Source organism: Lethenteron reissneri, chromosome 36 (genome assembly GCF_015708825.2).
Source record: "Lethenteron reissneri isolate LAM-NWPU_2019-01 chromosome 36, ASM1570882v1, whole genome shotgun sequence".
In the NCBI taxonomy this organism is placed as follows: Eukaryota; Metazoa; Chordata; class Hyperoartia; order Petromyzontiformes; family Petromyzontidae; genus Lethenteron; species Lethenteron reissneri.
The window spans coordinates 11970455-11992975 of NC_083814.1; the positions used below are offsets into that span (position 1 = coordinate 11970455).

At 49.7% G+C, this 22521-nt stretch overlaps 1 protein-coding gene across 2 annotated transcripts; it reads right to left on the reverse strand.

The window, feature by feature from the left end:
• Positions 1-973: 973 nt before the first annotated feature.
• LIG3 (DNA ligase 3) lies at positions 974-21866 on the reverse strand. 2 transcript variants are annotated; one of them, XM_061566148.1, is made up of 21 exons: positions 21625-21866; positions 19031-19559; positions 18590-18724; positions 17993-18196; positions 17297-17448; positions 16562-16728; positions 15814-15891; positions 14720-14873; positions 14162-14317; positions 13680-13811; positions 13254-13333; positions 11750-11837; positions 10729-10806; positions 10446-10569; positions 9447-9589; positions 8601-8675; positions 7691-7837; positions 6499-6700; positions 5637-5770; positions 2227-4455; positions 974-1916 (listed from the first exon to the last, which is right to left on the reverse strand). In XM_061566148.1, exons 2-20 carry the CDS (start codon positions 19548-19550, stop codon positions 4186-4188), a joined length of 3039 nt encoding a protein of 1012 aa, XP_061422132.1. In that variant the 5' UTR covers positions 19551-19559; positions 21625-21866; the 3' UTR covers positions 974-1916; positions 2227-4185. The 2 variants fall into 2 exon arrangements, with proteins under 2 accessions (XP_061422132.1, XP_061422133.1); XM_061566149.1 differs by lacking the exon at positions 21625-21866 and adding an exon at positions 20098-20581.
• Between the last annotated feature and the right edge of the window lie 655 nt (positions 21867-22521).

Here is a 22521-nt window from a genome sequence, read left to right on the forward strand (position 1 = left end):
CTGTACCTACCACCTCTGCTATAGCCCGTGCCGCGCCCGTTTAGCCCCCTCGATCCGGCCAAACAGAAGCTGCTTGGGCATGCGCATGGTGGCTGGGCATGCGAGCTGCATGACCCAGCTAATGCAGTCTCGCTTGCCGGGGAAGCTCACTGATGGGACTGTGTCACGCACAAACACACTCGAATAAACACACTGCTCACTATAATTAATTAACCATAATTAATTCACTATGTGACACGATTTTTGTCCCTGGGTAGTAAGTGTTATTTTTTAATTGGTTATGCCTAAAAAGTATAGAAAATGGCTATTCCCCACAAACTTTGCTTTTGTGACCACGACTTTATGTGAAGGAATGACACAAATGCACACGTTTTATCATTGAAAATAGGTACATTTCAAAATATCACTGATCTGGTCACAAAAGCAAAGTTTGTGGGGAATATCCATTTTCTGTATGAGGCATAAGCAATTAGGAAATAACACTTACTACCCAAGAACAAAAAATAAATAAATTTGTTACACAGTGTTATTAATGGAGTGGATTATTAACTTTGCTTTGTGTCCTGGTCACAAAAGCAAAGTTTGTGGAGGATAATAGCCATTCTCTGTACTTGAGGCATAAGCAATTAGAAAATGACACTTAATACCCAGGGACAAATAAAAAGTTTTTGTTACACAAAACCAAGAATCATCAACACCATCATTCACATGAATCGTCGACCTTGTCTGTCAGGACATGGCACGCGCGGCTCCCACGTCCCTCACTCCACCCACCACCCTCCCCTGTCCCCCCAATGTATCCACCACCCCTCACCCCCCCTCCCTCAAGAGGAGCGCCCCCACATCCGCTCATCCACATCCTTTATTGATGTGCGAACGCTACAGCTGGAAGCCATGGCACTTGCACTTTCCCCACGGGGAATGCGCGCGCACACGTGGTCTTACCGCTAACAGCAGAAGCAATTACATCAGCGACTGATGTCCCTTTATTCAACCAAACTCACGGACATCCACCATCTCCCTTTGCAAGTAACATCATAGGTGACCCCTTCGTTGAACGACGGTCGCTCGTGTTAAAATGATCGATTCGGCTAATGTCTAGGCTGGGATGCGATATTCTCCAGTCGGCGATAGAGCTGCAGCAATAGTATCGATAAAAACTAACATCACATCGAGGCAAGTTATGCTACCGGGCCTCCTGAAAACAATAGAAATGACTCACAGGACTGGGGGGGGGGGGGGAGGCGAATGGATTCGCCGATTTAAAATCGATTCTTAGGCTCACGGTTCGCGAATCAAATCGTGCATACGAGAATCGATTTTTGTCAATTGTGGGGGTTGTTTGGCCATGCTTAACCCCACGCTTATCTGTGCAGGTTGGGGAAGGGAGTTGGCCCAGGGCTACTGGTTCTGATATCACTCGTCACGGATGTTGACCATGGCCGGGAATACAACTCAGGTGCCCTGGGTCATAACGCAGCGTGCGATACACCAGTGGCCACACCGCTCAAACCGCGTGATATGTTTGTACGTGGCTAGGCCACACGATCCCTGCAACCGCGATAGAGAGTCACAGGGTGTGACGCAATGTTAAAAAGAGGCATAGGTTCTCAAATAAAATCGTGAAAATTAATTGACATCACAAAGTCAGAGCAAGGGGGTGATGGAGCGGGTGGTGGCAAATGACTACATAACCGACAACACACATGGGCTTTCAGAAACGTGGACCTCCTGGCTAGAAAGTTCACTCTGGCCTCCACACGTGTAACATGTTCCCCTTCATCTGAGGAGGATGGGTGGCTCAGAGGTCAGAGAGCACAGGGCCAGCACCACTGAGACCCTGGGTTCCACGTGGGGGCTGTAGCCACCTGGAGTCAGTGGTTGCAACCTGGTCATTATGACTCGCATAAAGAGACCTACAGACATCTTCTTGGTTCTTTCGGTAAAGTCTCGTAGAAGGGAAATAATAAAATAATAAAAATAAAACATAATTAAATAATTCTCACGACGTTTCGGCCACAACGCAAGCAGCCGTCCTCAGGTGAAGAACAGGTCTGTTGGGAACCTGTTCTTCACCTGAGGACGGCTGCTTGCGTTGTGGCCGAAACGTCGTGAGAATTTTATTTTATTGTTTTATTTTTATTATTTCCCTTCTACGTGACTTTACCGAAAGAACCAAGAAGATGAATCCCTGCAGTCATGAAAGCTTTAAATCGAAATTTTGACCCACAGACACTCGCATAGACAACGAAAGATTGACGTAGAGACTGATTTGTGATCAAAACTAGGTTCTCATGTGTAGTGAGTTGATGGTCTCAGCCAGGTCACCAGTGATTGTACGTACACAAAAAAACCCACAACAATAATTTGGGGTTTCACTTAATTTGGCTACATTCCTTGGAGAATTTAAAACATGGATTTGACAGTTATGCGACAAACATTATCCGTAGCAGGCGGGAAGGAATGTGCTGCCCCCCGTGGTGTGGATAAGAGTTGACTTGAAGGGACCTCATGATAATTTTTTTAGCCATCCTCTTCTGCGAACCTTTCTCCAAATCGCGACGTTTTGCGAGTTTCTAGCGGGTTATTCGTCCCATTGCACCAAGACGACAGCACAAACAGAATAAAATTTTGGGGGGGGGGGGGAAGAAAAAAAAGACAATTTTTTTTTTGAAAATGTTCCCTTGGATGATGTCCACCCTGATAAAGCCCCTCGCTGGCTCAAACGCTTAAACCGGGTTCCCCCCACAAACCACTCGGCCCCCACCGCAAACCTCCCTCATCTACGTGGTGATATTGCATCGGCTACAAAGCAACGCGAATTCCAATCTCTGCCGACTGCACAGAAGACAAAACACGGATGCCTTTTAAATTAAACGAGCAGCGCGCGTACACGAGACACATTGCCAGGCACAAGAACCATACGACCACGGCTACGGGCTACGAGTTTGGCACGGATTGTCACGGTGTTGTCCGAAATCGTGAATGTGAACCAAGTCTCAAAGGTGACATTTTGGAAACGGCTGTGTAAATGCACGAGGGTTAAGGGAGCTTCCGTCATTTCCTTTCAAAAATGTACGTCAATTGCTGCAAACGCAAATGTGTATTTTAAAATACAAATTTATGTTTTCAGTGCCATGGCAAAATGTTGGGGTGGAGGGAGGAGAACGAGGCATAAGTGCGGTACCTCCTTATGCTGCCTCCCTATAGTTTTTACTGCATCCTGCAGTAAATTATCCAACAAAAATTACCATGCCAAAATTGTAGCCTTAACCATGACCTGGGCAGCAGTCTACCCATAAGCACCTGGGGAAATGACGTCTACCCATGAGCACCTGGGCCAGCGGTATGTAGTAATAGGGTTGCCGCGATATCATTTCTCACGATACCCTTTTAAATTTCGCCACCCAACGATTATCGCGACATCAGTTTCTCCTTTATCTTTGAATTGTATTTCATATTTTATCTTATCCTTTTGGTGCTTCGATGTGCTTCCAAGTACAAACAAAAGTTCTTCGACTGCAGCTCCCTCAAGAAGAAGGGCCAATGCCCAAAAATATCGCCTATTATATATTTTTCCTTATAAGGTAGCAGTGTTATTGACGAATGTGTTGAGATTTTTTACCATTAACGCAATACATCGCGGGATCAACATAACGAGGCAACCCTACTGCTAGCCCTTTGGCGGCACTGCTTATAGGCCGTGGGCTGTTATAACTGTTGCTGTAATAAATCAGTATAAAATTACACTTGTTTTTCAGCACGCCTTAGCTCAGGAAGGGGGATTGGGGGTTCACGGAGAAAATGCACAGGTCCCTGATAAGTCCACTCCAAGCTTTAGCTTCATCGCGAGGTCTTGCCCCAGATCTCACTGCTCTTACCCAACCTCAGTCAACGTACGCGCACACGCGGAACAACATTTTCACAATCGTGTTTCTGCTCTTCTGTAACAAAATAAACCTCCTTCCCCCCACCTCCCATCCTCACGACAGGGGGCAAAGGCCACGATCCACTGGGGCAATGCGAGGGCAAATCTTCGACAGCGATCGTCACCGGCAACGCCTGCCGCCGAGTTGCCACGGTCGCTCCTCGTGATGCTAATTATGAACGCATTGCTGGTGACGGTTGCCGGCAACGATTGCCCTAAAGTCGCCCGAGTGAGACCGTGACCTTATCGCCGCCGCGTCAGCACGGCGGCACGAGGCGCCGCCGCTTGACGCACTGCCAGATCCAGTCGACGGAAACGCGCTGGGCCTTGGGCGGGAGTGCCGCGGGGGGCTCCCCGCTGTCCGCCGGTGCCGCCGCCGCCGCCGCCACCGCATGAGTGGCCGAGTCCATGTCGTGGTCGGGCACCAGGTCGCCATCGTAGGCGAAGAAGTAGCGCCGCGCGCGGTCGGAGCCCTCCGCGGACGCCGGCAGGTGCAGGCGCACGCCCGTGAAGATGTTGAGCAGCGTCTGAGCGTAACGGCGCGTAGACGCACAACGCCACCGGCGGCAACGTTATTAGACCACGAGCCCAGACCGGATGAAGTGTCACATCGTTGTTTAACGAAACACCCACGGACCCCCCGGTGTAAAATTTGCCGGTACATCAGAGGAGGGGTGCTCGCTACAACAGGGTTAATGGCAATGTGAACTGGGCCTTCGGAGAAACGGACGAGAGCATTAACGCATCATCGCCGCGTACGAGTACTTTGCACTTGTACAGGCCTCCTCGTCAAAGGCAAAATTAAAACATCACCCGGATACACTTGTACAGTATTCACGATACAGCATGAGCAAACTGTATAGCACACTATGTTAAAAACACGAACGATAAATTGATGTTTGGCAGTGCACGCGACCGTTATGGGTGGTCGCACGCGCTGTACAGCACTATCAATCAATACAAGAGAAGATACGTTCCTGTAGCTACGTCCGTAATTAACAGGAGGATTTTTACGAGCGTGGCTCGTTTCAACGGCTATAATTCACTTGTAGGCACCATCTGAGATGGCACAACTTTACCGGTTTCAATGTCTGTATGTGGCCAATAATGATTAATTATGTTATGTCTATTTTAAACGATATGGGTTAAGTATTCACTTTTATTTACCATGCCTTAGTTGGTACTAATTTCTCCTCCAGCCCCTGGACTATATTAACAAGGAGGCTCGGTTACTCTCAAGGCGAACTCCATCGTAAAGCCGGTAACTGGGCTATTAATCCAGAAACAAAGTTATCAACAAGACAACATGGGTCATTACTCCTCTGACCCAGCGCAGCAATGAACTGGACAACTCTGTTATGAACTTGCCAACTCTGTTAATAGCTGAGCAACTCCACTGTCACCCCAGCACCTCAATTTAGCAACCAAGGAACTCGGTTAACAAACCAACAACTCAGTTTAAAAAAATGGTAACTCGGTTATCAATCAGGGAATTTGATTATCAATAAAGAAACTGTGACCCAGAACCAAACCGCCCAGCTATGACGCATCCTCTTCCCAAAGGCTGCCTTGTTTGGCGGATGTCAACACCTCAAGCCTACAATCTGTTTAGGAAGGTATGTTGTACCTTACAGTAATGGGCTGTGGGCACTGCCCAGGCCCTAAAAAATTCAACGCTCAATCTGGAGCAACAGGCTCCACACCTCACCTCTTCCTGAGCCTCGGTGGTCCTCTTCCTCTTCACCGGCGCAGGTGGCATCACGGGCGGAATTACAGCCGGTGCCAACACCGGTTTCGTGTCGGCACGACTCGGCTGCTTGGGCTTCCGGCTGGCAGAGGCACCTGGGAACAACCACACACCAACAACCGTGAATATGGCACGCGCCCTCTGTTTCACTGTGGGAAGAAAATGATCTCGCAAAGTTATTTCAAAGAGAGTAGGCCACGTGTGCTGGCATGGTTGCAAATTTGCCAAATTTCTTTACTCAAAAATTTCTTAATTGGGAAATATGTCGCAATATCGTCACCTACTGCCCATGTATAGGGTGGCAATGTGTGTACCTTGTGCCTCACAGGGACAGCTGCTACTGGGGGGTCTCCTTGGCTAGACTGCAGCAGGCAATTGGTTTGGTTGAGATGAGATGAGCTTTAAGGTGCTTTCAAATCAGCCCTATATAATCCTTCTACGCCAGACACGCGGCCAGCGGAAGGGTCGTGCGGGGGCCAGACTAACCCACAAACCGACGGGGAATGTACCGAGTGATGGTGTGAGTACGGAGGGGCCCTGGGTGTGATTTAGGTTGTGAGTGAGGAGAGGCACTGGGTGTGAGTGACTATGTGAGTGGTGGTGGATCTGCCAGTCATCTCAGTCAACCCATTGCAGCTGGGTCTGCACCGTGACCTCCTGCCAACTGGGTGCTCGACACTTCACGTGGCCTTAAAGTGCACATCGCCTGGTACAAGCGCCGTGGTGAGGTCATCACCACTTAGTGGCGAATGGTGATTGTTGTTGTTGTTGAGGGGGCCTGAGTGTGAGTGACAACGCGTGAGTGTGTACAGGTGGCATGTACCGCGTGAGGCTTTCTGCGAGGCTTTGGCCTTGCTGCTGCTGCTGCTGGTGGTGGTGGTGGAGGGGCCCTGCTTGGGAGAGGAGGAGCCCGAGCCGTTGGTGCTGCCCCCCGGCGTGGCCGGCGCCGACTCGGAGTCATTCTTCACGGATGATCCGAGCAAGTCCATCACGTCCGAGTTCTCCTTAGACTTCTTGAAGAGCTCCTGAACGTTAATGCCGACGACGTCATCAACATCATCATAATCAAGATCATTCGGATCATTCTAGACATTCATATCAGTGTCATCATCGTTATGAACATTCATATCGGCGCTTGCACGTATCAACTTTGCTGACACAACCAGTGATGAAAAATATCTACACCGATTTGTAGATGTACCGCCCTTCTGTCAATCCACTCCTGGGTCAGGGTCTCCCTACGCCATGCGGGTTAAGGGGGTTACGTGACCATACTTCACCGCGCTGGTCAGTGCGGGTTGCTGAAGACGGATTTGGCTGCACTGCTGCTTGCTGCCCACAGTCTAGCACAAGCGCGCAGTCACCTCTGACACCGGCATTATGCACCAGCGGTGGTCGCTCATGCAAGCACCATCCATTCTCAAACTTGCTTAGCTTCTGAGATCTGACGAGATCAGGCGAATTACAGACTTTCTTTTCGTCCCAAGCTACGGTACAATAATATCCAGCACACAACCATGATAATTGCGCTGCGGGAAATGGCTGCAGTTCAGACCCATGCCACCAATGAGTCTGGGGCCTGCGCTAGGATGAACCGCCGCGGCCACACCGTGCGCTAGCGGCAGGAGGCAACACGGACCGCACAGCCTTGGAAGCATGACCTTGTTTATGGGGGTGGCGGGGGGAGGGGGGCATTAAACAAAAACTCAGGGGGCATGAGAAAGTCAATGTTAAACAAACTTTACACAAGTGGTAAACCCTACACATTGATGAGTAATGATACGATCTGCCTTTGTAATTGATGGAAAGACGAACGCCCAGCGCTTAATAGTTGCAGCAAATTTTGATTCTATGAGAATTTAGGTGGGCTGAGCCCTCTGCATCGGGGTGGGTCGGTGGGGGGGGCAGTGCTCAGACCCCTCCCGCCCCCCAGGACGTTTTGGAGTTGAGACGGCGGGGTCAGGGGTCGAGCGGTATGAGCGGGAACGACGCCAGAGGGGGGTTCGCGGGGTCACCTTGAGCTGCTGCAGGGTCGTGGCGGTGCGCCAGTCCTTGTCGTCCCTCATACGCGTGCAGCGCGGGAAGCGGATGGAGATTCCGTCGGCCGTGTGCGCCTCGGCCTTGGAGAACTCTGCACCCGTGATCTCCCACACCGGCGCTTTCTGACACGTGCACAGAGACAAAGATCCCCTGTATTCCCTTAAAAAAAACAGTTGGGGCACGCACTGTTAGCGGGCACCTATGAAGGTCAGCAGGACACACGTGGGTATGGGGTGACCAGCAACAGTAGTGTCTCGCCGGTAGTGATGCTGACACACCGCAACAGGTACTCATTCAAGTCTGGGTCGACATAGGGGAGGATGAAGACGCTTTCAGTTATTCGTCGCATGATGTTGGCCATGAGGCGGAATCAAACTCGGGTCGCCGGGTTCGTAGCATCGTGCACTAACCACTACATTACTGCTCCCCCCGATACAAGCATACAGCCCCTTAGAATCTTACACACGCGCACACACAATCACAAAAAAATACCCGCAAACTACTCAATTGGGATTACACAGAGCGATCATTGCCCACTGCTGACAGATTAAAGCCCGACCGCAGGCCATTCACCGTGTCCCTGCCAACAGAGAGAAGCTGCCCACTGCAATGGGTGCCTCTTCTAATGTGTTGAGACAAGGTGTAATTATTAAAAGCTACTTATTGCATGTGAAGCACATTGCAATGCTCCCACGTAAAGGAGGGCAGCTCTATCAAAAATCAAAAGGTACAGGGCAACTTCAGATACAAGCACATGTCATATAAAAGCACAGCTGGACTTTTGATTCCGATTGTTGTGCTCGTGTCCAGCCTCTTCCTGCACGTGCTTGCACGCCAATCTGACGCGACCGCACAAGAGATTCTGCCGTCTATGCCGACACCAACCTTTGGGTCGCGGATGATGAAGTCGGGGAAGTATGTCTTGTTGATTTTCAGCCAGTCGGGGATTTTTGATGCACTCTAAGAAAGTTGGTGACAAAACACACACCAACCGCATACAGCGTAAACCAATGATAAGAGAGCAAACGCAACATGAATATCATTCAGAACATACAAATTCTGTGGACACAAGTTTATGTGGCATGAGGTCCGACGTTTCGTTCTGCGTGGTGGATACTTTTACAGAAGCTTGTGGGGTAAAGTGCGGGTATGCCCACCTCTTCCCATATGTCAGGGTCAACGTGGAAGAGTAGACCAATTCCCCACTGGAATTCACTCCATCCCTTAACGGCATGAGCAAGCAATTGCGTGGGCCACACTTTCATTGTTTAAGTGGTGGTATTTAGAAACGGATCAACCTGTCTTCTTGATTATTTCGGTAAAGTCACGTAGAAGGGAAATAATAAAATAAATTAAACATAATAAAATAAAATTCTCGCGACGTTTCGGCCACAACGCAAGCAGCCGTCCTCAGGTGAAGAACAGGGCTGTCGGAAAGACAGCGTCATTCGGACGCTGTCTTTCCACTGTCATTCGGACGCTGTCTTTCCGACAGCCCTGTTCTTCAACTGAGGACGGCTACTTGCGTTGTGGCCGAAACGTCGTGAGAATTTTATTTTATTATGCTTTATTTTTATTACTTATTATTTCCCTTCTACGTGACTTTACCGAAAGAACCAAGAAGATGAATCCCTGCAGTCACGAAAGCTTTAAATCAGGATCAACCTGTGTTATCATGGTCAATTTTACCCCAAATAATGCAGAGGATTCTGGGCACTGGTGAGCTCTGACCTTGCTGATCTTGACCATTTCGAGCTCCTTCTGCAGCCGATTGAGGGTGGCGTCATCGTACCCACTGGAGCACTTCGTCACTGTGCACCAGCGCCCCAAGTTCTCGTCGTAGCAGCCCATGAGGAAAATGGACATAATCCCACCTGGAAGGCGCAAAAACATTAGTGGTGGGGGGGGGCGGGCGGTTAGGTCGTGTGGCATGGCTGTTACCCGGAGCTGACATACGTTGCAAGTGACGAAAGCGACGAGCGTCAGATCACGTCGGCTTTGCCCGGTCGCACAGGCACAAACACTGCCTGTTTGAACATGTTAACACCTCTTGTTTTATTGCAAGGGTAAAACCTCTACATATGATTTCATCATTTTGATACTGGCAAAAAGGTACCGTAGATAAACTCCAGATTATGACATTCCTTTTAAATCCTTTATATTAAGTTCACTTGCTTGCTTGCTTGCGCGCTTACGACCGTGCAAATCTTTCGGTCGTTTTTTAACCCACTTCCCGTGATACAATCGAGCTGACATTTTGCACACAGACTCGTTGTGCGTGACAATGTATTTTCGTGAAAATGTTTTTCCAAAATTTTACACTTTTTAGAAAAATGTTTTTTATATTTAATTACCAATTGCTTAATGGTGGCAGGCAATCATCTGACCCATAGGTGGCAGCCATCTCAAGCCAGAGGACGAGAGGACTCTAGCCGCCCGTTTCAAAGACCAATGTGGGCTGGGTTGTGGCCCATTGAACACGAATATAAAGGATTTATAGTGAAAAACTTTGTTTTTACGGGTTAATTTTTTCTCCCTGTACTTGAAACCAAAAGCTGGGGCTGCGTCTTATAATCCGATAACTGTGTGTGTGTGTGTTGCCAACGGGCACAAGTTTTGGGGTGCATCTTAACTCCCGAGAACACGGTACCAATGCAACAAATGTACGGAAATGCCATCACCAACACCACCGCTGCCGCACCACGATGCCCTCTCCCTCCCAGGCCTCACCATTACTGCCGTGGCCATAGTACGCGCCCAGCACAGCCAGGTCTGCCGTGTCCGCCATGGCGCCCTGGTTGAGGTAGTCCTTCTTCACCTTGAGCCAGTGCCGCTTGCCCGGCTCGTAGATTCCCTGCGACGCGAGCGCGCAAAAAGGCGTCGTGAGCACGTCCGCAAGGGGCGAGGGGATAACGCTCAAAGCGCCGCACAAGTGGATTGAAGGGGGGTGGAGTGGCTTCTGGTGTAACACGTGAAGATGTGTCTGGCAGAGCGGTGAGCTGTTTAGTCTCACCAAGACGTCCTTCAATACCAGCCCTTCCAGACCCTCCTTAATGACCCGGGAGATCATTTCAGCCAGGTCCGAGGCTCTCTGATGGCAACACGAGGCACAAGGCTTGGTCGACGGCTCAACGCACTCTTTATCAATGGCTCAAAACAATGTCAACAATCAGAATATAGCAGGGTCGGTGATAATTCACGAGACCATCTGTAATCGACTGCTCAGAGTTCTACAAATCAAAATCAAATTAGAATATAACTTGACGAGCACGAACAGCACAACATCCACCAGCAGCACAAGACAATGCACATCCGATTAGCATGGTTGGCTATGTACGGTGAGAAAAAAGTTAAACATATATACATACACATTCAATGCACACCAGCGGTATATAAACGGTGTAACTTAGCATTCACGAAACCATCTCTATCAACAGCTGAAGCTAACGTAAATCAGTGGCATGATACAATAAACATAGACAGCATTTGCACAGCCATCTGTAGTAACGTCTTACAGTGGTAACGTCAACCAGCAGTTTCACGTAATCCTACCTACGGAGCATTTCAGAACACAAATTATTCTGTGAAGCTGCATTGTCAGTGGTGCACAAAGCACAATCAGCATATTTGTCAGTAACGATGTGGCATTAAAAGGGCCATTGCTCCAATAATAATAATTAAAATGTATAAAGCGCCATTGAACAATCGTTCTCAGGGCGATATCAAACCACGTCTCTCTTAAAAGAATGCCAGGAAACATCATCAAGAATCATTGAAGATGAACTTTAATTCAAGAAGCCCGCTGCTATCATGTGTTCGATGAATCAAGCACCGACAGAATTCTCTCCGGACTGGCTTGAGGCAAAAACGTTCGTTGAAAATGTTTCTCAAATTAAAATCCAGGTCTACTCCAGGAAAATTGGGTTTCCTGCCTCCCGAAGGCAGGAACTCCCCCCCCAGGCCATGGCCAGCGTGATTGCGCCAGCTCGTGTGGAGGGCACGAGTGTGCGCTGGAGCTCCGTGATGGGATTTACCGTCACGTGCTTCATCTCCGAAAACAAGATGTGGTTGGGGATTTCGATCATGTTGTCGTGGAGGAATTTTCTCCGATCTTTGATGCTCCTTGAGACACACAGGACACATGGGACAGGGCTGTTAATGCAAACACTTCAATGTCACCCTGGCGGCGGTGGTGGTGGTAGTTACGCACGCCTGTATCCAGCACTGTGGAGGCAACGAGGATTGGTGGATCGCACAAATGTTGCGAGACTCCCTTCCCAGAGGTGTCAAGGGGCCATACCCAGGATCACCTAAATAGAGAAGGCTGTCTAGCAAAGTGTAGGCCGAACACATGCCTGCGGAGGGAGCTGGTAGGAACGTTGGGTTGCTCGGTCAATGGCCTGCAGGGTCAACGGCGGCGTGGTGTATTCCTCAAATATGCCCGACTGTGAGGGCGGGCACAAGCCGGCGTGAGTAGGTTAAACGTTGAGTTTTATAAGGGCACCACGGGGTGACCAGCCCCTCCCCACCCAGCCCCACCCCTCCCAGCCCCCACCCAGCCCCTGCCCACCCAGCGTCATTGAGACGCTGAATGACGCTGTCGCCTCGACAGACCTGGTTTTCACCTGAGGACGGCTGCTTGCGTTGTGGCCAAAACGTCGTGAGAATTATTTTATTATGTTTTATTTTTATTATTTTATTACTTCCCTTCTACGTGACTTTACCGAAAGAACCAAGAAGATGAATCCCTGCAGTCACGAAAGCTTTAAATCGAAAGATTATAATAATCTTGATATTTTCACGTCAAGGCTGCGCTCCAGTCATGGTTTTTAATTTATTTTCTATTAGTTTCAAGAATTGATTGTTGATTCCAAAAGTCATAGAATCGATGCATCAAATCTAGATCTATAAACAATCGAACCGATTGAATGGCCTGCAGTGTTCAGACCACACGGCGCGGTTCCAAAATATGATACGTCAGCGGCAACCAACATCACTGATGAGCCTTGCCAACGGTGCCGACCAGTGGCAGGGGTCATCAGTCACCACCAGGTATGTTCGGACACAAAGACAAAGATCCCCCGTATAGCCTTCAGAGACTGTTGGGACAAGTGCTGTAAGTAAGCACCTATGAAGGCCGGCACGGCACACGAGGGGGTGGGTGGCCAGCACCACGCCTGACGATGTTTACACATCGCACCAGGTACTCAATTGAGGCTGAGCCGACCTAGGGGAGGCCCAAGACCAGTTTAGATATTAGTCACTGGTGTTGGCCGTGAGCAAGATTCGAAATCGGGGTTTCCAGGTTCGTAGCGCAAGGTGCTAACCTATACACCACGATCGGACACACACACACACACAGATCGGGCTGGACCCTTCAACTTCGCTAAGATAATTCTATGCATGTGGCAAACGACTATTGACAACGCTAACAAAAAACTAAATTAACAAGCGTGTTCCCAACACCGAGCCCCAGCTCGCTGCACTCTCACCATTGCCATCACGTGCATAACAGCAACCATTTAGGTGTTGTCTTACCTGTCCATGAGGCTTTCCCCGTTGAAGTAAATGCAGTCGAACACAAACAGACACACGTTAGCGTCCTGAAATGCAGCTTTCTGCAAAACAAACCGCGGCAACGTTGTTAACGTTAAGGCGACGTGAGTTTACACTGCAGACATTTTAACGTTTATTCCCCTGTACACTTCAATTTCCCAGATGGAGAAGAGTGGATAATGAAGGCAAGATCGCAGCAAGGCAGACACACAGAGAGACAGACAGAGACAGAGAGGGAGAGACAGGTACACAGGAGGATAAGACAAAGGCAGGCAGGACGACATGCCGAAGACAGACACCGTTACAAACAGATAGACAAACATTGACACGCAGAAAAACACATTGTGACACGGACAGACGTAACCACACAGAAAGACACTGCAAGCAGACAGTGCCACATGTGGTCACCTTGTGCACCCCGAGCGTGCCGAAGGGCAGCGGTTTGCTTGTGGTCGTGTCGATGAGCAGCACCTCCGCATCCAGGATCATGCTGGTGCCCCCCGGGAATGCCTTGGGGATAAAGTCTCTGAAGTGCGCCACCTGCACGGACGCACACACGCAAGCATGCCAGCTCAGGAGCTGAGTAAGAGGGCCCGGTGCATCATGCCATTCGGGGGGCGGTGATGCAGCTCAGTGATAGCCCATTTGCTGCTTGCAGCGAATGGGCTGATGTTGCTGCCGAATGTGTCAGTTGCACTGTTATTGTTTTATTTTTAACCAGGAGAGGAAATTATAGAACCCAGAGGAAAGCCAAGCAGAATAAGATGAACATAAAACTCCTCCTGCATAAAGGTACCCGAGTCAGGCATTGAACCCAAGACGTTCTTGCTATGAGGCCCAGGTGTCACTGCTCTGCCGCCACCCTGCCACCTTGAGTAATTGCGATATACCTTGTGGGGCAGCACGGGCTTGAGGCTGCGGCTGAAGTACTGGAAGGAGTCTCCGTTCTTGTGCACCTGCACGCGCTCCCCATCGTATTTGATCTCAGCGTACATGCCGTTGGGACACTTCTTCATGGCATACGCCACAGACTTGCACGCCTCCGCCTGCATGCGACGACAAGGTGACACGGTGACGAGTGGCCTCACGTCACGGGCGGCGAGCCAGCCAGGAGGAGGGGAGCAGGCTTGTGGGTGAGTGGGCGAGTGAGTGAGTGAGGGAGGCAGTGAGTGGTTGGGATAGGGGAGCAAGCGGGAGGATGAGCATGGTGGGTAGATGAGCGAGTGAGCGAACGAGCAGGCTTGCGGTTGAGCGAGTGCGTGAGCAGGTGAGCGAGTGAGCAAACGGGCAGGCGGGTGAGCAGGGTGGGCGAGCGAGTGATCGAGTGGCCGAGTGAGATAGAAGGGAGGAGGGTGGATGAGTGAGTGAACAAGCGGGCAGGTGGGCGAGCAGGTCAGGTGGGTGATTAAAACGAGCAAGTGAGCAAGATGGGTGGGGGGGTTAGGCACCAGCATGGGCTGCACGGGCGTCATGAGGGAGGCCGTGACGGAAAGTGCTTTCCGCGACCCATCCTGCCAGTTCTGCAGGACACGGTCGACGACGTCCTCCAGGTTCCGAGACGCCTTGAACGCATCGTACGCGTTCGGGTCCAGCCCATCCAGTCTGCGGCACACCACGATGCAGCACAATAGGTAAACAGCCCTTCCCCCCCTTCCAATCCAGCTTATATATAGTCTCCAAGCACGTGTGCTGTTTCATTCAGACCCTGTCGCCTCGACAGACCTGGTTTTCACCTGAGGACGGCTGCTTGCGTTGTGGCCGAAACGTCGTGAGAATTATTTTATTATGTTTTATTTTTATTATTTTATTACTTCCCTTCTACGTGACTTTACCGAAAGAACCAAGAAGATGAGCGGGCACAATCTTATTTCATCCCTCCCGCAATATAATGGCCAGTGCATACATTATCAGAGTTATGTTTTTTGTTTGCATTATGACTGCAGGTATTGTGGTCTATGCAAACATGACTCCTCGTAAAAAAAGGTGTCAGTTTTGTTGCCAGATAAAAGGGTAAAAAACCAATTATCATAATGGCCAGTATTTAGAGCCAAGATTCAATTTCACGATCACCAGGGTTAGCACGGATGTTACCCTGAGCTCGTGTGAGATGTAATTTTGACTCCATAGGATGTGGAACCCGGGGTCAAAATACATGACCGGTTTATGGTTAGGCTTTGGATTAGTGGCATCTGCCCTAAGAGTTCTTAAAACCTTGTTCAATTTGTCTTTCGTTGATAAGAAGGTAAAAGACTGAAAAAATTACTCCCAAGATAATTGCAGCTTTGACAAAGTAAAAATGGCACTGCCCAGGGAGTTAAACTACCATGGAAGATGAGTTAAATAATAGATGGTGTTTTTACATAATTATTATGGAGACACACCACAGGGCCAGATCTAAACTTAAAACACGTTTTCAACTTGATCAAAAATCCTATGAACGATACCACAGAATGACATGACTGAAGAGAGATCGCGTCGCTTAAACAGCAAGTGTGGTACGTAAAAGCCAGCGCCAGTGCAGACACTCCGACTGGTGACCTACATGTGCTTTGCGCCGGCATTCATTTTGAGGTCGTGCTTGATGAGTCGGATAATGCACTTGAGGTCATTGGAGGTGCATCTGCGAAACACAATGAACAAATGAGAACGCGCAACGCTGAAGCGGGAGAGATTCACGGCGGCCACACGAGAGAGCCGAATAATACAACATCAGCATGTTCTGAATCGCAAAGTCCACGAAGACCGCCGCGTCCAACCTCGGACGATGACGGCACCGCTGTCGAGTCCCGAGCTGGCGTCTCGGCGAATATGAATAAGTAATCGATTCCAATTCGAATACGCAAGTGCACAACTCCTCCTACAGCATGAAGCATCTAAGAGCGGGGTGTGGGAACATTACTACGATGGATAACCACTTTGTAACAACCATAAAACGAGATTTATCCATCACTGCAATCATCTCAGCGGCAACAATCGGGGAGGCGGGGAATATTTTTGCCAAGGTGGCGACACTTGGTTTCTAATTTTAGCGTGCTCAGTCACTTGTCTCTGCAACAACATCTGGCAGTGCCAGTGAGCTAACCACCGAGCCACCGCTCCCGTCGTATAAACATTACAAGTAGAATATGTACAACTGTATCAAATGTCATCTCTCACAGCGCTAAGTTCACAAATCCAAACTTTTCACCAAATCCGAATCTGCCCACTGCCCCCGTTCCGTTTCTGATCGTCTGTGCGGAACGCGCGCTGCCGGGGCAGGCGTGGCCCCCTCGCGCCGTACGGATACCGACCGGCGCGCTATGTCCTGCAGTTCGCCCTGCTGCTCCTCCTCCTTGGTGAGCAGGGCGAGTCTCCCCAGGAAGCCCTCCACCTCCTGGATGGTCAGCGTGCTCTTGGCGGTGGGGGTGAAGTTGCTGCTCGCTTCGAAGAAGACGCGGATCGTCTCCGACACGTCGCCCTGCACGCGCAAACCGGTGACGACATCACAGAGGTTGCAAACGGGTTTTGATTCCTTACCCGTACCCGGCCGCACCAGGGTCGCAAACGGTACCCGTACCCGGCCGGGTACGGGTAGGGTACGGGTATTGGGTACCTGATTGCGACCTCTGCGATGAAGCCATGCTGCAGGCGCGGGTGGGTTGATTCTAGGAACTTGAATTGTGAGAAGAGACAAGACGTTGGGAAATGAGTGACAAATAGCTACTCACCAGTGACTCACGGTCTACCCGTACCCGTACCCGGCCGCACCAGGGTCGCAAACGGCTACCCGTACCCATACCCGGCCGGGTACGGGTATCGGGTACCCGGTTGCAACCTCTGCGACACCATGCACGTGCAACATATGTAAGACCTAAAGGAGCAGCCTTGCTATTGCTTCATCATGGCACTGCCGGCAGAAGTGCCTCCTACTCAGTTCTTTTATTTGGTGAGTTAAGGGGAATTATTTAAGGGAGACTTGAAACTACCCTCCCTGCCGTGCCGGCAATGAGCGAGGACTGGATGTTGTGTGGCAGGGCGACACGAACCTTTTCCAGGTCGCGCACCATATCATCCAGGCTGCAGTTGAACACGCTGCTGAAGAGCTTCACAATTTGCTTGTCCTTGATGTTGTAGACGGACTTGACAACGCCCGGTAGGAGCAGCTTCACCGTCAAGTACACGTCGCCTCTGAAACCATCTGAAGATACACACGCACACACAGACAGATACACACACATGCACCAGACTACTAGAGGCGGGGAGGGGGCAGGGGCAGGAGGTAGCTAATTCATTCCTTGCACCAGTACTTGTCGAACAGCTACACAGCTGATTCTCGTAGCCTACAGACTTTTGGGGCAAGTTCTGTTAAAATAATGTCAATCCACTGTTGTCAACCCATCGTCAATCGACTGTTAGATGAAGTCCTCCCCACAGTTTTTGGACCCATGTGTTTGTTTGACCAGACTTCACAATGTTCAGTGGGGGTTGGTGAAGTGCTGTTATTGGACACCAATGAAAGCCAACACAGAACCTTTGTCTCCCCAATGGCGATGTTTACACACCGCTCCACGAACTAACTTAAGGCTGATGTCAGCCGTGGGAAGGAGACGAACTCGGGTTCACCGGGTTTGGAGCGCAGTGCGCTAACCACTGCACCAACGCTGAACACACACACACACACACCCTCACAATAACACAAAAGCATATGCAAGCCCCCCCCACTTCCTGGCCCCTGGAACTACCTCCGGACGTGCCCTTGCGCAGGAAGTCGTGGACAATCTGCGTCTTGCTGTTGTAGCTGGGCTGCTCGGCGATCATGGCGCACAGCTTGCGGAATTCGCGAAACAAGCAGTCCTTGTGGCTCGGGTCATATGCCGCGGTGCCGCTGGGCCGGGAGGGCGCCGCCGCTGCCGCCGCCGCCGCCGTTATTGTTGTCGTGGGAGTGGCTGTTGAGAAGCACAAAGCAGACGGCGCAGGACTTCAAAAACAGGCCGTACACCTTAGCCCGTAAGAACTGAAAATAAATTTGCGAAATAAAATTGTTTTACCTGCAAACTACTCTTTTGGGGATTGTATATTGCAATCGTTGTCCCCTCCTGGAAGGCTCATGCCCGATGGCAGGCTGGGTGGAAAGTCACCTCGTGTCCACACAAGTACAGCTATCACTGTGCAGAATCGCTTACTGCACGTCAAGCGTTCTGAGACCCCTTATTATTCAATTATTCTGACCCCGGGGTTAGAATACTCTGGGGACAAAAGATGATCTCACACGGTATTAGTCCCAGAAGATATCCAGTAAGCTACAGCCCCCTGAGGAACACGTAGAAAGCTGTGCTGACCTGAGAACCCGGAGAACTTGCGTGGGCCTGTCATTGATGGCCCACTGGACACCTCCATCCTAAAAGGAGAGGCCAATGCTGGCTTGGTCTGGCCTGCCGGCTTACGTGGTGACGCTCCCCTCTTCATGAGGAGGTCTGCTCACCCACACGATAACGTGCGCAACGTTAAATAAGCCAAAGCAGCACAACACTTGACAATCGACACTACACGAGACAAACCACCTTGCACGAGACAAACAACACGGCACAAGATTATCGCGACACAAACAACATGACACAAACGCCACCGTGATACTTGACGAACAACACGACGAGAAACAAACACAAGGCATACACCAAATGCGTGCACAATTGCAATATTTTTCAACATCAGTTAGAAATCGTTACACATTTTTTAAAATTCAAGCCGCCCGCGGTGGTTGGTGCGATGGGGGCCGTTGCCTTCGATGCAGCCATTGATGAGTTCCCGCTCGGGGTCCAAGAGCCGCTCGTAGCCTTCCAGGTCGCTCAGCTCCTCGATGCGGCGGGTGGAGGGCCTAGAACGCTCCAGTCTCTCGAAAATGCAGCGCACGTGGTGCCACTCCTTCATCTCGCCGCCGCCGTCGCCAAACGGATTGGCCACGATCTTGCCGATGCGCACCAAGCCCTTGGCGATCTTCTCCTTGCACTTCTTGCAGCCCGCCGTGCCCAGCCTGGCGTAGTCCACACAGTAGCGCTGCTCCGTCATGGCTGCAATGGCGCTGGCAAGGAGGGGAGGGTCTCGGCGGAGGAGGAAGGAGACGGGGCCCCTTTGAAGGAGGAAGACGGAGCGCGTGGATTTAAGGGGCCACGTCAGACGCTGGCTGCCCGTGCGTGGCAGGGGAGGAGGTAGTGCGGTGCACCGCGCCTGGCCGACAGCCCACCGGCCCAGAAGCAGCAGCAGCGGCGACACCGTCGTTGTCCAGAAAGAAGCAAGGGGCATTCACAGCGGCTGAAGGACAAGACGGAACACGACAATGCAGTCAATAATGCTGCACTGGCAAATTCTGCTCCTATGCGAAATGCCGCTGCTATGCTAAATGCTGCGGGTCGCCAATAAGAATTGGTTTTGTTGCCCCAAGGGACTCTGTAATGGGCGTGTTAATGGGTACAGTGTTACCATGTACAGCAGTGGCATAGCGTGGTTGGCATGTTTCCCCGGTGCAAGAAATGAAATGAAAGACTAACTCCCTGTCCAATTTCCCCCAACTCACTTCACATTCCATGCACCTGGACAACCTCCAGCCTGAGGGTTCTCGGTGCAGTTGCACCGCCTACACACTCTACAGCTATGCAACCGGCGGATAGGGACGGGGTTGGACGCAGAGTCTACGAATGGCTGAAGAATTATTTCGCAGAGCGGCAGTGTTTCTCACCACTGTGCCATTGCCGCCGCTTAAGTCCCAAGTTGTCAAGAGCAGAATTTGGTACCAAGGTGGTAAAACTTCCATCATCGGTAATGTTCTATAGATCGCTGGATGAGGACCTACCGTGTAAATGGTCTCTAATCCACGTGGTTCTCTGTGTCTCTCAATGGAATTCTCTTAAACCTAACATGTTAAAAAAAACACGTCAATGTTTGTCTTTAGCCCAAGTCAACCTCCCTACCCTCTGAATAAGGGTATTTACCCGAAACGTTAGCGTATTCGAGTACGCAGACACAAAAAGCAACACTGGGTTCGTCATTACAACAGAAACAGATGCGTTCTGACACCCGACTTTCGTCAATAATCTCTATACTGTATTCGCGTACATAACGCCATGCGGCCAGCAACAAAGAGCACCGTTGCCGCTTTAACAGACACGACTATTACACAATGCGTTTCTTGGAATTGAGCAAAGGTTGCAGCATTGTCGTAAGTAAACGCGATGGGAGCAGAACGAGAGGGAAATATAGAAATACTGCGTGAAGGACGGTAAGCGACGGTCAGTGCCACATCATCAGAAGTAACTCACAGAGCACTGCCACCACCACCACCAACAACTTCTAGATTTGAAGCTTTCGTGACTGCAAGGATTGATACTCTTAGGTTTTTTTGCGGTAGTCACGTAGGTAAAAAATAAAAATGACGGAGACTTGTATTGCCTCCGAAACGTCGTGATTTATTATTTTATTTCTATTATAATTTTTTACCTACGTGAAACGTCGTGATTTATTATTTTATTTCTATTATTATTTCAATTTTTTTTACCTACGTGAAACGTCGTGATGTATTATTTTATTTCTATTATAAACCTAAGAGTACCACCAACACAACCCCATGCAGCACAGATAGGAGCCCCTTAATCCTGGCCGTATCCCATAGAAACCCCCTTCCTCACCCAGAGTTCCCCTATTAAAGCCGAGTGAATAGGCACACACGTGTTAATTTTTGCCTTTAGTCGCTTTAAAAATCGTCAACAGTTTGTATCACTTAACGTGTTTACACAGCCGTGGTGAGTGGCCCCGGTTACACTCTTAACTTCAAAGGATTGTGTCCCCCCTCCTTCAGAAAATTACTTTAAGTACAGTACAGCATTGCAATTGCTCTTAAATCACCATTTACGTTAAAGTTTACATTGTCAAAATAAATAAATAAACGTTTATCGGAGACCCAACACAATCCATTGTTGTACTGTACTCACGTGCTCCCATTGTACTAATGTATGGCCCCCCCTGCACGTGATTTAAGTGGTCAAACAACGCCCTCATCCAGCAGTGGATTGACCAAAGCGTGCAGGCCATCGCTACTACAATTAGCTTCATATCGTTGCATTCGTACCCATTACAATGTTGCTTAGTCGCTTTAGTAAATCCACTGCCTCCAGCAGGGCCGTGAGGGTTGTGCAGCCATACTTCACCCCGCTGGTCTCTTGCGGCTTGAAAGCACAATGGGTACATATACACAAGTACTGCACAACATTTGCCCTGTAAATAAATGCTTTCTTCCCTCCCCCTGCCTGCAGCATGTGGCGAGTTGAAGTGGTTGTTGGTGGTGGTGGGTGGGGGGGGGTCGTCATTTGTATTTTGACCATACTTCACCACGCTGGTCACAAGGCCTTCCGGTCGTGTTCGCGCGCGCTCAGCAGCTTGATCAGGATACAGTTCGACGAGGTGGTGATTGTTCTCGATGGCGACGAGGTGACGATGATTGTGGATACAAAAGATGATAAATAATACGCGTGAGACGAGAGGGGACCCAGTTCCCACCACCGCCGCCACGACAGAGCGGCTACTGCTGCCCGCTCCCACAGGCCCCCGCGCGACGCGCTCCCATTGGCTGGAGAGGGGAGGAGGCGCGCGCTGATTGGCTGTTGGTGGGTGAAGACGCGCGCTGATTGGCTGAGGGGCCGTCACTGGGATGGCTGTGGGCAGTGGCGGCCATTAGTGCCTTCAGTGGAACCCCCTCCACTCTGAGGCCCGTAAAAATAAATAATATTAAAGTAGTTGTAACACGTAGGCTTTTGCGAACGATATCATACAAAATGTTAAAGTAACAACACGACTATTGAGAGCATTAACGTCAATTATGAGGAATTACGATACGTGAATAGTGCTACGTCGTAAAATTATCTGAACAATAAGCAAAATATTACCAATGATAATTCGAATGCCAATTATATTATCAATAATAGTAATTAACAATTTTAACATCAGCAACGGCAATTATAAAACATTAGTAACCGTAATGCTAACAAAATATAAATAACGGCGATAATAAAATGTGTAAATGGCATAGACAATAATCCAAGTACTGTATGTGAATAACATAAATAATAACATGAATAGTATCAGGAATAATTATGTAATATGAATACAATCATATGAAAGGTATCAGCAATAATAAACCCGAATAACAGGAATATCTAACAATGAAAAAAATATGAATCTAATAAAATATTAACAGTGAATCGTAGTATACGAACTATATTTA

Coding starts and splice junctions, on each gene's coding strand:
- LIG3 (XM_061566148.1), bottom strand. CDS start 19,550: ATGCCCCTTGCTTCTTTCTGGACAACGACGGTGTCGCCGCTGCTGCTG. Junction 14,318..14,719: donor CGCCCGTGCAGCCCATGCTG/GTGCCTAACCCC, acceptor CGTCGCATGCAG/GCGGAGGCGTGCAAGTCTGT. Junction 8,676..9,446: donor AAATGGTCAAGATCAGCAAG/GTCAGAGCTCAC, acceptor CAACTTTCTTAG/AGTGCATCAAAAATCCCCGA.